This window comes from Varroa destructor, unplaced genomic scaffold (genome assembly GCF_002443255.2).
Source record: "Varroa destructor unplaced genomic scaffold, Vdes_3.0 BEIS01000003.1, whole genome shotgun sequence".
Classification (NCBI taxonomy): domain Eukaryota; kingdom Metazoa; phylum Arthropoda; class Arachnida; order Mesostigmata; family Varroidae; genus Varroa; species Varroa destructor.
Window position 1 is genome coordinate 22,114,874 of NW_019211456.1, and position 17,725 is coordinate 22,132,598.

Here is a 17,725-nt window from a genome sequence, read left to right on the forward strand (position 1 = left end):
CCTTTGTCTCCCATTCCAGTGGCGCTGAAGTAGAATGCTAATTTTTAGTGCAGGCTGTGCAATAACAACTATTTCGGTTCAGACACAATTAAAACAGAACAAGTTATATGGAGAGGACGAATTTCACATAAACTTTCGAGTATGCTTGGTCTATAGACTTGTTAGAATCTAATCTGGGAGGAGCGGAAATATTCGGCTACAAATATATGCAAACACATATAACACATTCAATACGTTCGATAAGATCGTTGAACATTTGAAAAATTGCGCGTTCATTATACAGCACCGTAATATGCTTGTGGTGTTGTATTATGAGAACTATAAAAATGATATCATAAAACTTCTGTGATCCAGTTGAATCTGCTCTTTATTGCGATCATTGTTATACCGATTGACTTTCAGCGTACCCCGTTTATAGATGTATATATTTTGGCTCGGCCGAAAGAGCTGGTCGAAGAATTTGAACGTCTGGGTGAAAACCGTTGGTGGTCGGCCGACCTGCGAGAGCCTCGTTGCTATGGTTCAACTCGCGTGCATGGGAAACGACTATGTAGGAAGGTTCCAGAGTACAACCATATGATTGTTTTCCTTCAGAGAAAGCCTGAGCGGTTCTTTTGTCGATATAGAGCAATCGAACTGTCAGTTCAAACGGTTTGCGTGTGCTAAATGGGCATTGCTCGCGATGAAGCCTGATCTGAAGCCATGCGTTTGGTAAGCATACGAAGAAGCGCGAAATCGACTACTTTTGCGAACTTTATCATAGCGGATAGGGTTCACTCGTACGCCGAATTACTTCGAGTAGATCAACGCTAGATGCTGCAAGAGCCCGACATTGATTCCCGGGGCGCACTAAGAAAAGAGAAAACCTCTGTCGCTATTTTGACAGGGAGCGCATGAGCGTGCAATGCCTTATGTGGGAGTTACGTTTGTCGGGGCATGTGTACGCACGTGGCTATGATGTGTCGAATGTGATCCGTCGCCGAAAGATTTGACTGAAAACGGTGAATATCCACCATATTGAGCACCGCAAGTGGCGACCAATATATAGTATAGTATGTTGTGATAATTAGATATTTAGAGGAATTTTGCACACACGCGCTTGCAAACTTCTCGTGTTCATCTTTTCGACTTCACCTACCGTTACCTCATTGGGGGAGAATAACCAAGTCAGTTTCTACTGTCGTTTTTGGTTCATGTTTTAACGGTCGGCAAAAAGTTGTGCCGGCCTTTTTCAGTTGAGGTAATTAACTCGTCATTGCTTCCTACAGCCACGTCTCCGCGTTATGGCCATGTTCACATATATTGCCACAAGCTAGTTTGGTTTTTCTGTTTGTTTCCTCCTCCTCTGTCGTTCTGATTGCATTTGTGTAAGCACATGATATATGGTGGCCAATGTAGAAATCTCTTAGAGGGCTTATTAAGGTTATGGCCATGATAATAATAAGCATTCAATAATGAGCAGAGCACGCGTCCTAATTATACCAAAAAGAACCGTGACAACTTAAACGAATGAGCGTGCTAACCGCATAGAGGTGATGGCTGGTAAATGATTATGTATTAGTATTCCATCTGAGTTGTCACGTTACAGCCGATGCTCTTTTTTTTTTGGTGTCGTGCTTCTTATGGTGTTTGGTTGACGGCTGGTGTTCAAAATGAAGTGGCATTAGCCGCATCAAGAATAATCTGGTACCACCCTAGGACCATAGAGACAATTATTTGAAAACCTGTCCGACGACGCACCAATCTAAATGTGGCGGCATTTTCGAATTTGTTTATCTCGTTCATTATCACAGGACCCTCAGCATTATAGCTTCAACTGCGGGAGCTACACTACACGAAGTAAGCCTAGCAGTGGATGCTCGTTTGATGTGGCCCTGTGCAAGATTATAGCGCACACAACATTTACAAATATGTCTCTTCATTAACCGCGTCGGACTTTTACTCTGCCCTCTGTGTGTTTCCGTTGTGTTGCCCCCCGAACGCAAATGCAGAAACTGTCTTTTAGCAAACTTTAGGAAGACTACGAGGGCAGCTTCATCCTCGATGCCAATGTATGTCGCGCATTTATCCGAAGTGCCGCATCTGTATGTGCGTGTAGTAGAATGGAAGGCATTATAGGAGCCCGATTTATATATATAGAAGCACTGGCTGCCGGCTATTGGAGTTGCCAGCCTTTTATGCTTTTATGCCCGTACGCAAACACACACGCGCACACAGACATCTCTATGCTGGAGGCATGTCATTGATGTCTAAGCAAGATATGATGGATGGCATAGACGGCTGCGGTAGTTGCTAGTACCCTCATGCCCTCGGGCGTTGCTCAGTTTCGGAATAGCAACAAACTATGGATGCGAATGACCAGTTCTGACGGAATCCATGTTTTTCTGCCCCCGTTTCGTCCAACACGACTGATACAGTAGCAGTTACATCGGAACTTATTCCATTAGCCCACTTTCTGTCACGTAGATACGTATCCAAGTGGCTATTAAGTTCTTCAGCGGCTGTTGAACGCAGTCAACTCTACGCTGCCGTCTGTTTATCTGTGCCTCCTCATGCGATTCGCCCAGGACGTCAAATTGTTAGCTCCTGTTGCCAGTGCAGTTGCCCTTATAGAAAAGAGATAATACTTTTGACGCTATTTACATGTTGCAAAGTCGGCCTGATACCGAGTACACGGCCGTCGGCCTCGGAAGCCAGCTGATGCGCCAAACAGCAATGGACAAAGTGAGGCAAAAAAGCATAAACGCACGGATATGTGAGTGTGCGTCCGAACGCTTAATCACAGAAAATAGAGGTGCGGCAAAGATGACTACGGCGGCGGACTAATCATAGCTAGCTTAACTCGGCGTGACGTTCTAGCTAGCAAGAACCATGGCTGTCTTGATAACTGGCAACAAACTCAGAACGTTGACGATAGCTTAGAACATTGGTTATATTGGCACGTTAACTGCGACATCGGCAGCTGAGTTCCATAACCTAACGCTTAGTTAAGAGCATAATGTAACGTAGATGACGAACTTACGCATACAGGATAGGCGCGTAGAGATAGAAAGACAGTAAAAGTGCGACATGTGTTGCCCCATCACGCTGACGGAGGAACCAAAGCCGGTGGTCCTTGTAGAATTCATTGTTGGCCTATGGTTACCACCACCTGCTCGTACAAAAACCGAGTCGAACATGTAGAAATCGGCTGTATTCGGCGATTACTTCTATTCCGTATAAATGCTTCATGCATAGTGCATGCGTGAATTCAACAGGTATCGTACGCTTGCACTGATGTTTAGAGATATGAAAAAGATTAGTGTATCAACTGTGGACTTGTACTACGACATAGTTGCGCTCATGTTTTATGCTTCCATCGTTGCGCTATGGGAGGTTGGTTACCCGTTATACGATAACAATCTGTTGGCTTCTAGGGTCGAATAACTGATACCAAGGAGCCCTTCAGACCAGCCGAAACAGCAGGAAAAGTCATTTGCTTATAGACTAGCAGCCGGAATCGCTATGTGGTACGAAAGTTTACAGTCTACACGTAACGACTATACGACCCGAGAGGAATCGCTGCTGTCGCCAAGACGGAGTGGTACTATAGACGGTAGACAAACCAGTCTCTTTTACGTATCAATTTTGTGTTAGCAGTGCTAATGGCAATATTAACCTGTAGTAATTAAGGCAGTCAGCCAAACCATTCGTCTACCCTCGAATCGTGATAGAATGGTAGTTTTCAATTAGGTGACATCGGTTTAAGTACATTTTCTATATCTGTATCGATTTTCATGCAAAAAGAACATTTCATGTGGTTGGCTCGACTTGTAACAAACGAAAAAAGAAGGCTGAATAATGCTTACAAGTAACCTCTGTGGACGGAAAAACAGGTGCTTGAGGGCACATTGTGATGGCCGTAACAATCACGTTCTATTTAGCTCTGTTTATTGTTAATTTGTTTTAATAGCAATAATAGTAATAGCTGAATTGATTTCTGTTGTCGATTTTCATAGGAAAACCTCATCTCATCGCGAGATGGAGCCGATGGAGGAAAAAGAGGGCGGATGCTGTTCGGGATTCGTGTCCTGCCTGCTCGGCCTGGCATTGTTCTCGAGCCAGCTAATCATCTTCGGCGTTGTTGCGCTCACTGTTTACTGGGTATTCAAATTCCGAGGTGGTATCGATATCGAAAAGGACCCGCTCCTTCAGTTCAACTTGCACATCATCCTCATGATTATCGGGTTCGTGTTCTTCTGTGGCCAGGTACGTTAACGAAGATCTTTAGTAAAATGTCTGAGTAGTCTGTGATGATGAAAATGAAATAATTCTATCGGATGTGGCGTTTCCTTAACGCCTTACTATTATATATACATTAGCTTTGTCAGCGTTTACCAATACATAATTTAACCTACAATCTGACACAAAAAATGTATCGGCGGAGTATGTGATGGTTAACAGCATTTTAGAAATTAGCCTTACAAGTCAGTTGCTATCGTGAGTGGTACTCTTTACGACTGATAATAAAGAATCGCTTCGTATCGTTATCAGTGTAATGTTCTCCTTGAGAAGAAGGCTTACAATTTTGTTCGAACTAATTGGAGGAATGGCATCTATGTGCTGCGCTCCTGTGACTACCTGAATCCCTGTCGAGTAATAGCTGCCTACTCCGGTAGCGGTGCCTTTTCTTCAGCGCTGAGGGTTATGGATGTAAGCTAAAAATTTACTCGACTAGACCGTTCAAGCGAACTGTTGCCACGGAAAAATATTACACCAGTATGGTCATCCGGCTTCCCTATCTCGTAGCATAAGATGGCCCTCACGACTATTTACTGTTTCTCAAAAAAAAAAAAAAAGAAAAAGGAAGAAAAAGACCTATGGTATTATAGTTCATATGATCCTGCAAGGTGGGACTATATGAATCATTCATGATTTTCAGCAAAGCTAGAGGAAGAATATTCGATTTCCAAGAAACAGCTATAATCACAGCTGTGTATGACGATACTTTGTAATGATTTACGGCCAGCTTAACTGGGTGAAAACGTGATCAAATGCTCTATCTTACCGTATCTTGTCATGAGGTTTTCCTACGTCGAAAGGCACCAAAATACTAAAACATCTAGGAACATTATTCTATAAGTGTGGAGTAACTGTAGTAGTACGTGCACCATTTTTCCGGAACCAAGCTGACCATGATTCTGGTATAGAGAATTATCTATAAATAAATATGCCATTATATAAATGTTCGAAAATGCAAGCCCATCTTATTTTAACCCATAATGCCATAAAACCAAAGTGATCCTGTACTTGTAATCTAACGAAATGATCTCCATTGAATAAAATTCGCTTTTAGTTTGCTTTGAACGCAACGAAACTGTGCTAAAAAAACTAGTGGCTTACTTTGCCTCCTTACATTTAAGCAAACTTTTGCAATTCAAAGGCAAAATCTGTAATAACAATAGTAACACTATTGAAGTTTTGTAGCATTTCTATGCGTACGTAAAAATGCATGCTTAATATTTTGATTTTTTTCTATTGGACAAATTTATATAGCCCATATTTGCCCCGTTAAATTCAAGGCGCCTCAAAAAACTATAGACAATTTAATAAACCAATTCGTCTGTTCTAGCAGTTCACCGTTGGAGATCTGCGGAAATTGACATCATATCAATGAGTCAATACGGCCACTCGCTTTGTAGGAACTTCACTAACTGATCGGAATTACCCAAGTTCTCAGTACTGAATATATTAGGTGCAAATATTCCACAGCTTCCTTCCGAGTTATCACTCGTGACTTGGAAAGCTTCATAAGTTGCCGAATCCCATAGCCGGCAAAGGTCTATGTCAGTGAAAAGTGAATGTGTTCAAATGAGACCGACTCATTCTGCGACCTCAGCAGCAGTATGTGAAATCTTAGATGTAACTATCAACCCATAACAATCAGAGTCATAAACCGAAAGTGAGAGAGACTTATACCATATAGAAACGAAAAGTAAAAAATGAAGGAAAATGCTTATTATACCCAAGTTCATATATCTTATTATGTTGAACTTATGGGTCTAAGAAGTGCTCTCTATGGAATAGTTTGGTCAAGGAAAAACGAGGAACAACGGACCACCGAGTACATTACGGAGCTCCACGCTTTTTTCAATGTAAAAAACTATATGAGATCAATTTGTTTTATATGCTACCCTTATAGATTTACATAATGCTATATATCGAAATGTTTAAAATAATTGAGAAACTATAGACAACTAGATAAAAAAAACATTCGCCAGTTCCTCCTTTTGCTAAAAGTTTCAGCCCGTCATTGTCGACGTAGGCTTGCGCGTTTCGCCGCTAGTATCATCATCTACCGCTATAAAAACAATTTTATATCTTCGAATAGCATTTGTACTCTTTCTGCGTTTTTCGCTACTTCCGCTGTCCGTATTGCTTGACCATAAGGCCACCGAAGCAAGGAAGCCGCCTCAAATCTCCTCTTCTCTGTGTCTCTCTCTTCCTGCGTTTTTTTTTTGATACGTTCTCCCTGTAGACTACCGCTTCGCGTATGCTCTTGCATAACTGCGGTTTCTATGGCATACACAGTACCATCTATGGGAAAATAGTTTTGCTAGGTTCTAATAAGAGCTGTATTACGCTGCTCCGTGATTCTCGCATATTTTATTGGCGGACGTCAAAAGAGCTTTTTGCGGCTGACGGTTCTTGGTTATTTACTCTGTGCGCTCACTATCGCATTGCTTGTCAGTGCTACCTCCGTTTGTCTAGCCACATTTGTCTGTCTAAAAATTTATGGCGCCACGTAGTGCTATGGGTATCGCCAGGCTATCGTTCGTCCCCCAACTCGCGAATATACATTTATATATAGGACAGCAATATACATTACTGTAGTCATTTATGTGACTATTATGGTTTACCGATACCAATGCTATTGTTAGTTTGTACCACGGTTATGTCATATGACTGAATGTCAGCAATGCTTTTGACGGCTACACGTCGCAGTTTAAGAAAACCATAGACTCATTCAAGGTTTCCACGCGGAGCGTGCAAATCAAAGCATTGGGTAACAGGTAGTTTGAGTATAAGAAACCAGTGATCGTTCCCTACTTACCTGCTCTTTTATTGGACAAGGCTTTACACAGTTTACAATTTATTTACAAAAAACCTATGTCAACTGCTGAAGTGCTTTATTGTATGCACTTTAATATTTTAAAGGGTTTAATTATAAGAAAAAAGTAAACGGGGTAATGCCCAAAGCTCGTCAAAGTCTATCGGACTCTCTGTTGGACTATTATCTCATATATGGCCACCATAACACCCGCATCCTTCTTGCACTAGGTGAAAATGAAGCAATTATATCAATAGGTACAATCAGCCGCGTGAATTCCCACGTTAGTCTGCATTATGTCGTGTATAACTCAAACATATCACCTTTCTTATTCACGTATATTGTAGGACGTGGAAAAGGACGAGTTGATGCCTCCATAGCAGCTGAACACGACAGACACATGACTTGCTACGGCTGATTCATTAGGACATCGTCACGACAGGTCCAGAAAAAGCAATCATTTCCGCGGCATTGTAATTTTAATTGCAATTAATACTTACTGTTTTTGTTTTGGAATACGCTGAGCCGGAGCCTTTGTAAGCGTTGGTCGTAGAAGCTTTGCTTGAGCCAATGCCTGCGTTGTATATGACCCCTACTGCTCCTTTTCTATTCTAACCAAATGGACCCTACAGTCGATTTTTTTTCAGGGGAGGCTCCATTCTTGAATTGGGGAGGCCGCTTCACTTTAACAGAATGAATTAAGACATCACCGTAAAAAGAGGGCACGCGGCCTGAAACTGTAGCCTCTTCTGCTCTTTGTTAACTTTACTCTTAGTCATTCAGGCACAAAATGATTTCCCCTGTTAGACCAGCTGCGACAAAAGCAAAAACAAATTTCACTTTAGCTAGTGCTTAGTTAGAGTCATATTTTTTCATCAATATATATTTGCCGCTTCTTAAACCTTGGCTTCATGAGGGCAGTCACTGTAGTGGTGCTTGATTGATTATGCTGAGTCTACCTTTAAGCTGAATAATTGGCAACAAATATAGACCCGGGTAGTTACAACTGAGTGCTGAGAGTATTGCTCTGCACTAAATAGTGTATACGTGTATGAGCCCTCCGTGTTTCGACTTATGTTTGTGTGTACTGCCATTAGACAAAGCACATGGACCTTGGCGGAAATACTGTGCTAGTATTAGCAACACGAAGAGAATTGCCATCTCACAGTTAAGTCGCTGCGAAAATATAGATATAGTTAGTTTTCTTCGGCAGCAGGTCGATTATTTTTGCTTTGCTTGAATGCGTTAAAACAAGACGATTGTTCTCCAATTATAGCATTTACTTTCTCGTATCTTTGCTGTGGTGTGGCGTTAAGATCATATGTATCGGGATTTTATGTTCGTTGTGCTTGCCACTTATTCGCCCATGTGTTTACAGCCAGCTTTAATGAGCACCGGTTACTGGTTTTTGTAGCACAAGTGTTTGATTTTCCAGCTTGACGCTGCCAAAAATGAGGCTGCATCACCTGCCGGAACAGGAAGTGGGTATTTGTACGTCTGCGTAGCAGGATCACTAACATAGAATTCGTTGGCGGCAGGTTGTTAACTGGGCGAGCGAGGTCGTTGATGGCGTCGTCTGTATTGCAAATAACAGGAATCGTAATAATATAATGCAGATATTAAAGCACATTAGAAAATGTATTTGCAAATCGTTTTGTCAGTGATTACCGCCATTTAGGGAGCTCGCTTCATATATTACCACCTTCCTTAGTTTGCATCGGACTCCAACGAATACTTTGAATGTTAAATAGTGAGTTCTAATCTTTGAAACAGAAATTAAACCACTAGTTTAATTAACTAATATGTCGGGAGTATTGTTATTTGAGAGTGCGACGCTAATGCCGTACTGCCAAATCAATTTTATTATCCAGATATAAACAGAATTTATTCCGTTCTTGTGTGCTACACCCTCGTAAGCCCTGTACTTTAAAATCAATGGACAACTCGTTTTTTAGTTAAAAACAGTTGATCGAGCCATTTACATTCGGGATGATTATGGCAAGGACTTATACTGTGTTTAGTGTTTTGACTCGCGCCTTTACCGCACTTTGTAGAATGTTTTCAAGCGCGTCCGTCGTTGTCGTCATAGCTTCCCATTACCTAAACTGAAAAGGAGTGAGCCGAAACAGACTTGTCGGCAGCGGCAGGAAAAGAGCGTTTCTAGATGTAATTGAGTTTGCGCTCAGAGGAACAAAAGCTAACAACGACTGAGTCGATTGAAAGAAGGAAGACTCGACTGTCTCTGACCGTCGGTCGGTCTGCTAAATCGTCCTTTTAGGCTTTAGTTCGCAAAGATCCCGAAGGACTACTGGGGCTAGTAAGAGGCCTGGGGTGTGGGAGACGGAGAAGAAGAGAGAAGCGGAGAAACTCTAACGAAACGAGCAAGTGCAAAGCATTAAGCTTCGTAAGCTCTCTGAAGACCTTCATACCTACAAGACCCCGAATGCAACCTGGCCGATCCTGAAAAGCAACTGTCATGTGATCCCCCGGTAACTGTGAGGAGCAATACTTTCAGAGAATTAAGGGTTACATATTCTGCCTTTAAACCGGCACTGCGATTCTGTAGTTCGTAAAGATTAATTACATATCAAATTGATCAACAAATCGCGATAGTCTGAATGATATGATGTGGGTAATATGGCACCTAACGTCGTCATATGGGCTTCGATGACAGGGCACTTGTTTACATTTTGTAGACTCGTTACAGACCCGGTGTCGATTTACCGTGGCCGAAGTGCGTGTGGAAGATAGCGATACCTTTTTACGTATTACGCACTATCTGTTCAACAAATATATTCTAACAAGTCATGCTCAAACAGCACGAACAATGTTTTAATTCTATGTGACATATATGTATCCCCTACGGGCAGAACATGTAAAGGCAGCCGTAACTTTTTCGTTGCTCCGCTGCGTCGCCCTGCCGAATGCATTTGTGTCGATATGTTGCACTTCTCCTAACTCGTTCTTCTTATTTTCCATGCAACGGCGGCCTGCGTTACAACCTCGCCGGCCTCTCTGCGCTGTTTGATCTTGTCTTACATCGCAGGCAATACTTTCCTTTCGCGTATTTGACTGCTGCAAGCGATCGTACGCACGATTCGTTCACCTGCTGCTTCAGTTGCTGGGAACAGCATGCATCACAGTAGGTTTCTATGTGACTTTTATGCACACTCATAATCAGGCTGTAGCGCACTTTCGTTCAGTGCATACCTGGCTCGCGTTAGCAACCTGCGGACTCTTCGTTTTTCAGGTAATATAACGTAATACATGATAAGATAACAGGATGAATTATTTCGAAATGGCACTCTTGCGTAGATATACGATTCGAAGTTACTACAGAACGAGCGTCGAAGCTATTGCCGCGGGCAGCTACGGGAAATTCGACCAGACAACTAAGCAAAAAAAATCCGTACATTATTAGTAGTTTAATTTATTTGCTGATTTCGCTCCACGCATACTGATTTAGAATCATGAGTTTCTCAGGTTTTTAAAACAAAGCGTTTTGATCGTGGCATTTTGTAGTTTTAGCTAGTACGTCGTCTCTTCCCGACGGAAATAGACGTTTCCCGTAGATACCAGGTTTCAGCAATACATACATAGATCAATACGATCTAAATTTGTAAAAACCAGATCTGGGCAAACCAAAACCACCAAGACCAAAAAACTGGGCAGATTATCATTATTTCTGTGATTCACAAAATTTGCTCAATTCGACATGGTTTTCAAATGAATTTCTCAAGGGGCGCAATCGGATAATGTATATAGCCTTCGTCCTAAATGTTTCGAATTTTAAATTTGACATCGCTGTTGGACATTTGATCCTCATTTTATAAATGAAAGTTAGTCGATTTCTCGCGGCACCTGAAAACCAAACTAAGCATTCTTATGTTTTTCTGGGTTTTGAATTTTTTTTGTCCTGGATGGTACTTTGTCATGATTTAATTTATGAATTTTTGCAGCTGGTGTTCGCTTTGTTCTGCTTCGTGTTACTGCTGTGCTGCCGTCGACGATCGTTTTCGCTTCGTCAACGATTGGTGCCGGTTCACGCTTCGTGTGGACTAGTCATTTTTGCGATGTTTGCTTGTACTGCCATTACAGGATTCATCGAGGCTCAGAGTGATCAGTAAGTTGACATAATCAGATCATCAAACCACTTGATCTTAATTTTAATTTCATTTTCAACACAAAAAATAGAATCAATTTTTATCTTTGCTTATTTTTATAACTACACTATGCAAATTTCAAGTTTGGATTGAGCACGGGAGTCGATGGTTGCCCCTTTACAGATTGATGGCGAACTCATTTGAAGGACCTGGAAAATATTTACAAGCTTAAAGTATCATCGAAGTTATCTGTATGTATTGAAATTGCGGTCGAAATTTTGTATATGTGTTTGAACTTCCAGAATTATTCTCCCGGCAAGCTATAATCAGACTGCTGAAAACATCCTTTCGCTGATTCCCGGCAGCCCAAAAGAACAGTCGGATTTAATAGTAAAGATGCTTTCGTGCGGACTTCTTGCCCTCGTTGTACTTCTGCCAACCATCACCAATACAAGCATTCGCGGCGGGCGTGGCGTATTCTACCGCACCAACTAGCCTATCTGGCCCCACAGTGCCTTACACATCAACTATATGTGCACCTGTTTTTTTTCTGCGTCTTTGGCCTGAACGTGGAAGCAGCCTGCTCAATCAAAGCGATGCTTGCTACAGCTAGTGAAGATCAATGATGTGCTGAGGATTGTAGCGGACGATACTCTCAGACTTCCTTTGCTACCATGAACATCGCCGACCAACGCATAGAAATCGGTCATGAGAATACACTTTCGATATCTTTGACAACATCGGTCTTGCTAAAGAGACGATATGTTGTACTGCATATTGAAGACCACGTGAGAGCGTCAATTAAAAAGTGTAGTTACATCTTATTTTTTAACGAAAAAAAAAAAAGAAGTTAGCGAACAGTACTTGCTAATTGATAAAAAAAATTAAAAAAAAACCTGATAACCGAAAATTATTATGATTTTGGATAATTTTCCTTATCTTGCTGGCGTGGCTAAATAATGTTACAAACGAGACACATTAATAGAGCTCTATTCGCAGCGTAGGACGATTGGACTCCATGTGGTACCGCCGAAAATGCTGAAGAATCGTGTTGAATATTGAGGTATAGACAGAAGAGAATAGAATAAAAACAAACAGGAGGACAGCTTTCACTGAGAGTACCTTGAGTAGCAGCAGCAGCAGCAGCAGCAGATAATAACTGTGTTTACGATGATATTAACAGTCGTATTGATAATATGACCAATGATGCGTTCGTCTCCTTTAATAAAGTGAGAAAAACAGAACCAAACGCAGGGACTCTTTCGGTAAATGATTTAATAATTATACGAAACTCTTTGAAAAATTCTCACATTTTAAATATTATTCGAGAATTGTTGCTGAATAAAAAGTATTATATTCATTTTTTTCAATAGCGATTAACAATCACATCACTCTCTGATTGATGTTAATTAGTATTCAAAATACGGTAGCAGCACGAGGAGAAAGTTACTGAAATACTAGATAAAGAGAAGAAACTTTATGATAACTAATACAATGGCAATTAGCAGCAACACATATGAAAGTCAAAGGGGTTTATAGTGAAAATAAAGAGGAACTAGCCCGATAGAAAAAGATACCAATTGAACGTATGAGTGTAACTGTATGATTTAGGAAAAGCACGTGTTTTAATGACAGTATTTCACAGGGGCTAACAGATCACAGCGTATGGTTGTGCGTGTGTCGAGACGATACATGGTACGCGAATGACTAATAAATGATATGACATTAACGGCGAGTACTCTGATGAAGATGAAAAACGCGCTGAACAAGCAGTGGAAACAATTGGTATTAGAGTAGAAAAATATGGATGGAAGCAAATGGCAGGTGGTGACGACGATTCGGGAACTAAGTTATCAAATAAGTCACAATGTCTACGGTCTCTAGTAAATCCACGCGTAACGATAAGAGACTGCAAAAAAAAAAAAGAAAAAAAAAAACCGAAAAAGAGAGCATGATCTATCAAGTTCATACGAGATGAGGCTGATTTCGTGAAGCTGGAAAAGCTTCGAAAAACGAGACCACAATAGTAATATTCATAACAATACTTGACAAAAACGTGTATCCTGTACATACAGCGGTATGAATAATTATTACGGTAACTACTATAATAACAACTGAAGTTGTTATTATTATAATAATATTTTAAAATAATGACCGCCAAGAAAAAAGGAAATGTAATTCTGTAACGAATTCCCCAAGTATTGCAAAAATAAGCTACAGCAGTGAATATGATGATAAATCAGTAAAAAAAAAAACCGTGAGCAGCATTGTATAATGAATAATAAAAATGAAATATCGGTACTTCAATGTTAAGCGTTGTTAGGGATTCATTCGCGTCGTGTGTATGGGCCCTTGAACACAGGGCGGTGACTATGTAGTTTATTGATCTACGTTACAGCAGTGCATGATAGGTCACCTAACGCTGAGTCTGTTATGTTTATAATATAATATATGCCCAAAAAATGTTTAGTCACAATGAGCCATTAATTAACCTATTAAATATAGCACTACATACATTATAGCACAAGTGACGCATGTTATATCGCCAAGATTCGATAGTTGAGGATCTTGGGAATCTGTATTTTTTTTTTCAAAGCGGCTCGAAAAAACGATACGCTAGGAAAGTTCATGTCACTTTAGGATCATAAGGAAGTAGATTTTTTTTTCCAACAGAATTCTAGAAGAAGACATTTAAGCATCAACAAGTGCTGGTTCATTTTTAGGTAAAATGCATTTTATAACTTGAATAATTTCGCCACTTAAAATTTAGCAATAAAAATGTGGCAGAAACTTGAACATTAAAACTTGATAAAATGTAAAAAGACAACAAAGTTAACAGGAGGAACGGAAGGAGAAAAAATAGAATTTTGGTTCGAACACCACGTGAGGATAAGGGTACGCTTTTATTGCGAGGTAAGTGTAAATATATTAAATACGGTTGGCTGACAGCATATTTTTATATCTAGAGAGAATGGTGCTGCTGTATGGGTCCAACTGTACCGCCTATTGGTAGAGCAGACCTTTGTAGCCTCCGTTCTAGGAACTCTAGCAACGTTTAACTTTAAGGAACCTTATATATATATATATATATATATATATATAAATCTTAATGTACAGTCCATTTATTTACTTTTTATCGTATCTCAAACTTCTCCAGTAGCTGAAACTTCTACATTGATACACCAGTCAATTAAAATATATACGTTCATTAAATGTAATGCTTGGAATGGCTACGATCAAGTTTTCCAATTACTGTTCAGCCAAATAGCATACAGAATAATGGCCAAACTAGTGTTGTTGTCACACAGGCTTTTCGAGCTCATTTTCTTTTATAGTCGCTAAACATTAATAAGACACTATTAATCACTGATTTTAAGGCTTCGATAAGACCCGCAACGATTATGAGAAAGGTTTGTGGTTACAAATACATCTGCAAATCTGAAAAACAGCATGTTTAGTCGAAACGACCTTCTTCATTCAACAGTTCAAGGATACGCTGGCCAGTCAAGATACTTTTTTCTGCAATTGTATACTTCGCCAAGCTGTACGAGATCAATAAACGCTTGATATACATTGCGCACTTGAAAAAGCTAGAGGTGATGGCAGCCATCGAGGAACTCCGGAGGAACAAAGCTGACGATCCCGATTTGATTCACAACGAGCATTTATAATCGACCCTTTCCCATCACCAAGCTAGACGTCTTCTTTATATATATATATATATATATATGTGTATATCATTTGTTCGAGAAATGGCCGTTTTGCGTAGAATGACGAAAACTGTGATATCCTTAAATTGGAGTCTTTTATATGAAGGGGCATAGCTAAAAATGCTGTAATTGCGAACTTCTATCCTGGTTCGCAAACGCTTATGTCTGGTAGGAGCGCGGCTTGCCATTGCAACAGTTCACTTACTCTAGTAGTTCTATATACCTAAAAAAATGTAGAACAGCCCTAACAGTCGTGCGGCAGCACCTGTACACAGTATATGTTAGCTCGCAATGCACATTTGCCACGGCTCTTAGAAATGTTGAGTTTTTATTCTCAAAACGTCGTGGAAGTATTTAGAAAAGTAAAGCCGTCTATACCCGAGGTAAAGGAAATCGTTCTGCACGGCAAGGTGGCTGAGCTCGACCTGGACAAATAATAACGGCGATCCAAAGCAGTTACATCAATTCCAGCAGTTACAAATGATCTTCGATTCGAAGGGACACCTATTAGTCGTTTACGATTTTGTCTTATTACGGGTCGGCATCATCTCCAGCAACTATTGGTGACCTTAAAGAGATCAATCTAACCTGAAAAAGAAATTAATCAAACCTAAGAGTATTTTGGGTCTCAATATCTCAGATAGAAATGGATTCGTCTTTGCTCTGTGAGACACAGTAATTTTTAAGAAATTGAAGCGACGGTTCGCTTCGAACAAAATACAGGCCTAAAAACAGTTCACTAGGGAATATAAATTAAAAAGTTACGACGCATACCCGGATTTCTACAGAGCTGGTGCAATAACGAATTGCGCTTGAAGAGAGTGGAAGAAGCACACAACGTGTTGGAACTCGATTCGCAGTTCACAGATTTCTCCATATTGTCTCTCAAACATGGTCACTACGCTTGAGGGGAAGATTATAACCGTTAACGATGCAGTCTCTCTGCCCTGCTTTCGTTTTCATTATCGCGTTTGTGACTAGTGCAGTACATTCATGTTTTAGTATGATTCATATTTTCTTAAGTCGGCTTCTACTGAATATATTTATAGAATAGCTTTTATGTAAAGTTGTCTATGCAATACAACCGGTCATCATCACACAACTTAGTTGTTATGTTTAATACTGCTTTATAGATATATTATCAAATTTACATATTATTATTTATAAAACAAACCTATTTATAACAGCAAACCGAAGCTTGACACACTATAATAAAGACGCCATTATTTACGTCAAGATCTCAAGCATATAACACATAGATAACTCTCTTTACTTGCTCATAATTTACGTACTTACAGCAAGAGGTGAAGTAGAAGAAACCAAGCAATCACTATTTGTTTTAAATCCCAGACTGTTTACATGAACACTTTTACATATATATATATATATATATATCATTTGGTGTGTCCGTTATCAAGGTATCGTGTACGAGTCGACAGCTTCGCGCAGGAACGAAGCCTAGAGGCTCTCGGGCCATTCTTTGCTGTAACGTCAATAACCGGCTAAACATCCGTTGCGGATTCTCTCTAGTATACCCTTGGACACTTCGAACAGCCTGAGGCGAACAACCAAGATTGATGAACGCATTGCGTTTTTCATACCATATTACAGGACTGTATGTATTATACACATTGGTCTTGCAATAGTTACGTAATAAATAACGTAACAGTTTGCTGACTTACTTAACACACTTATCGGTTCTACCTGAGGTTTGAAAGAAATTTGTTTGCAAAGATCATTCATTCGAGAAACAATTCTATTTAGTTATGCGAACAAATGCAAACGCATCGAGTAGTAAGGCACGATGCGGTGTACGCAGCGACCAGCAGCAGTGGTAAAAACATATTCGTTTTTATGTTATTTTTTATGTTATTACAGTTATGAATACTTTTCCACAGTCAAGCAGTGACGCACTTATTTAAATAGAAAACAAACAGAAATTGGTCCGCAGAAACTGCGAGCTGGACCATTTGAGAGGTAAAACAGGATACATAATAATAGACTATTCATACCTGCAAACCTCTGTTAAGGAACTACATTAAAAAAGATGCGGTAACTCGCATGAAATAGATTGTTTAAAGATTTTCTGTCTGTGAGCAAACCTTACTAGGAAACCATTGAAGATAAATAAAAATTCGCTATTAACGCGGTTCCATAGACGCACAACAACAGCCACTTCAAAAAGCGTACAGAATACTTACATGCTCAAACTTGAAGATGCCCATTGATTGAATTTCGTTAGTTATTTTTCTCATTATGTGAAATAAATTTGACAAAATTGTACAAAAGAAAAGTCCAAGTCGGGTTTAGCGACGGCGCTGAATCGAGAACTTTCATCACGCCCATCCATGCCATTATCCCTTAATTCAAAAAAGGACTTGCCTAAAAGGTCTGTGACTAGAGGGCCGTCCTAAATGTTCCAAGTGCGTCGACCAATACTGCTATCACGTATCGTTTCTGAATGTCTATATTTTTTTTTGAAGAGATAAAAGACGGATGCATTACGTGTATCAGACGCCACTTCACATAGCACTGTGAAAATTCTAATTTTCTTCAAAATTTCAAGGAAATTTAGGGCTAATTTATTATCCAAAGTAGACTTGATTGCTCAAATATTTGCCTTGGTAACTCTGGACCTTTGTATCCTTATCGAACCTCGCTTCAGAACAGATTCAAATATTACGTCACACAAAAAATGCTTACATTACATCAGTCCAACTGCTCGCCTAGCTAATCTTGTGAATAACAGAGGAAGAAGAAGGGCATTGCTTAGCAATGTCGAATAAATTGATAGTTTCCAGCTGAAGAGGCAATCCTTCCTT

General features: G+C 40.1%; 1 protein-coding gene and 1 long non-coding RNA gene across 16 annotated transcripts in view; one reads left to right on the top strand and one right to left on the bottom strand.

Annotated features, from left to right (window-relative positions):
- The window catches only part of LOC111247395 (transmembrane ascorbate-dependent reductase CYB561-like), a 104,038-nt gene extending 90,900 nt beyond the window's left edge, over positions 1-13,138 (top strand). For 10 of the 15 annotated variants that reach the window (XM_086985185.1, XM_022798234.2, XM_022798236.2 and 7 more), the window contains 4 exons: positions 3,999-4,248; positions 10,137-10,340; positions 11,050-11,213; positions 11,496-13,138. In XM_086985185.1, coding sequence (XP_086841311.1) covers positions 3,999-4,248; positions 10,137-10,340; positions 11,050-11,213; positions 11,496-11,688 — 811 coding nt within the window. In that variant the 3' untranslated portion in view covers positions 11,689-13,138. Of the gene's footprint in view, positions 1-2,900; positions 3,258-3,416; positions 3,718-3,738; positions 3,876-3,998; positions 4,249-10,136; positions 10,341-11,049; positions 11,214-11,495 lie in introns of those variants that run through there. The other 5 variants (XM_022798241.2, XM_086985186.1, XM_022798243.2 and 2 more) reach the window with 5 other exon arrangements.
- Positions 13,139-14,291: 1,153 nt separating this feature from the next.
- On the bottom strand, positions 14,292-16,550 carry LOC111247399 (uncharacterized). Its single transcript, XR_002672105.2, has 3 exons — positions 16,200-16,550; positions 15,678-15,801; positions 14,292-15,491 (listed from the first exon to the last, which is right to left on the bottom strand). It is a non-coding gene; the product is annotated as an uncharacterized LOC111247399 (long non-coding RNA).
- Between the last annotated feature and the right edge of the window lie 1,175 nt (positions 16,551-17,725).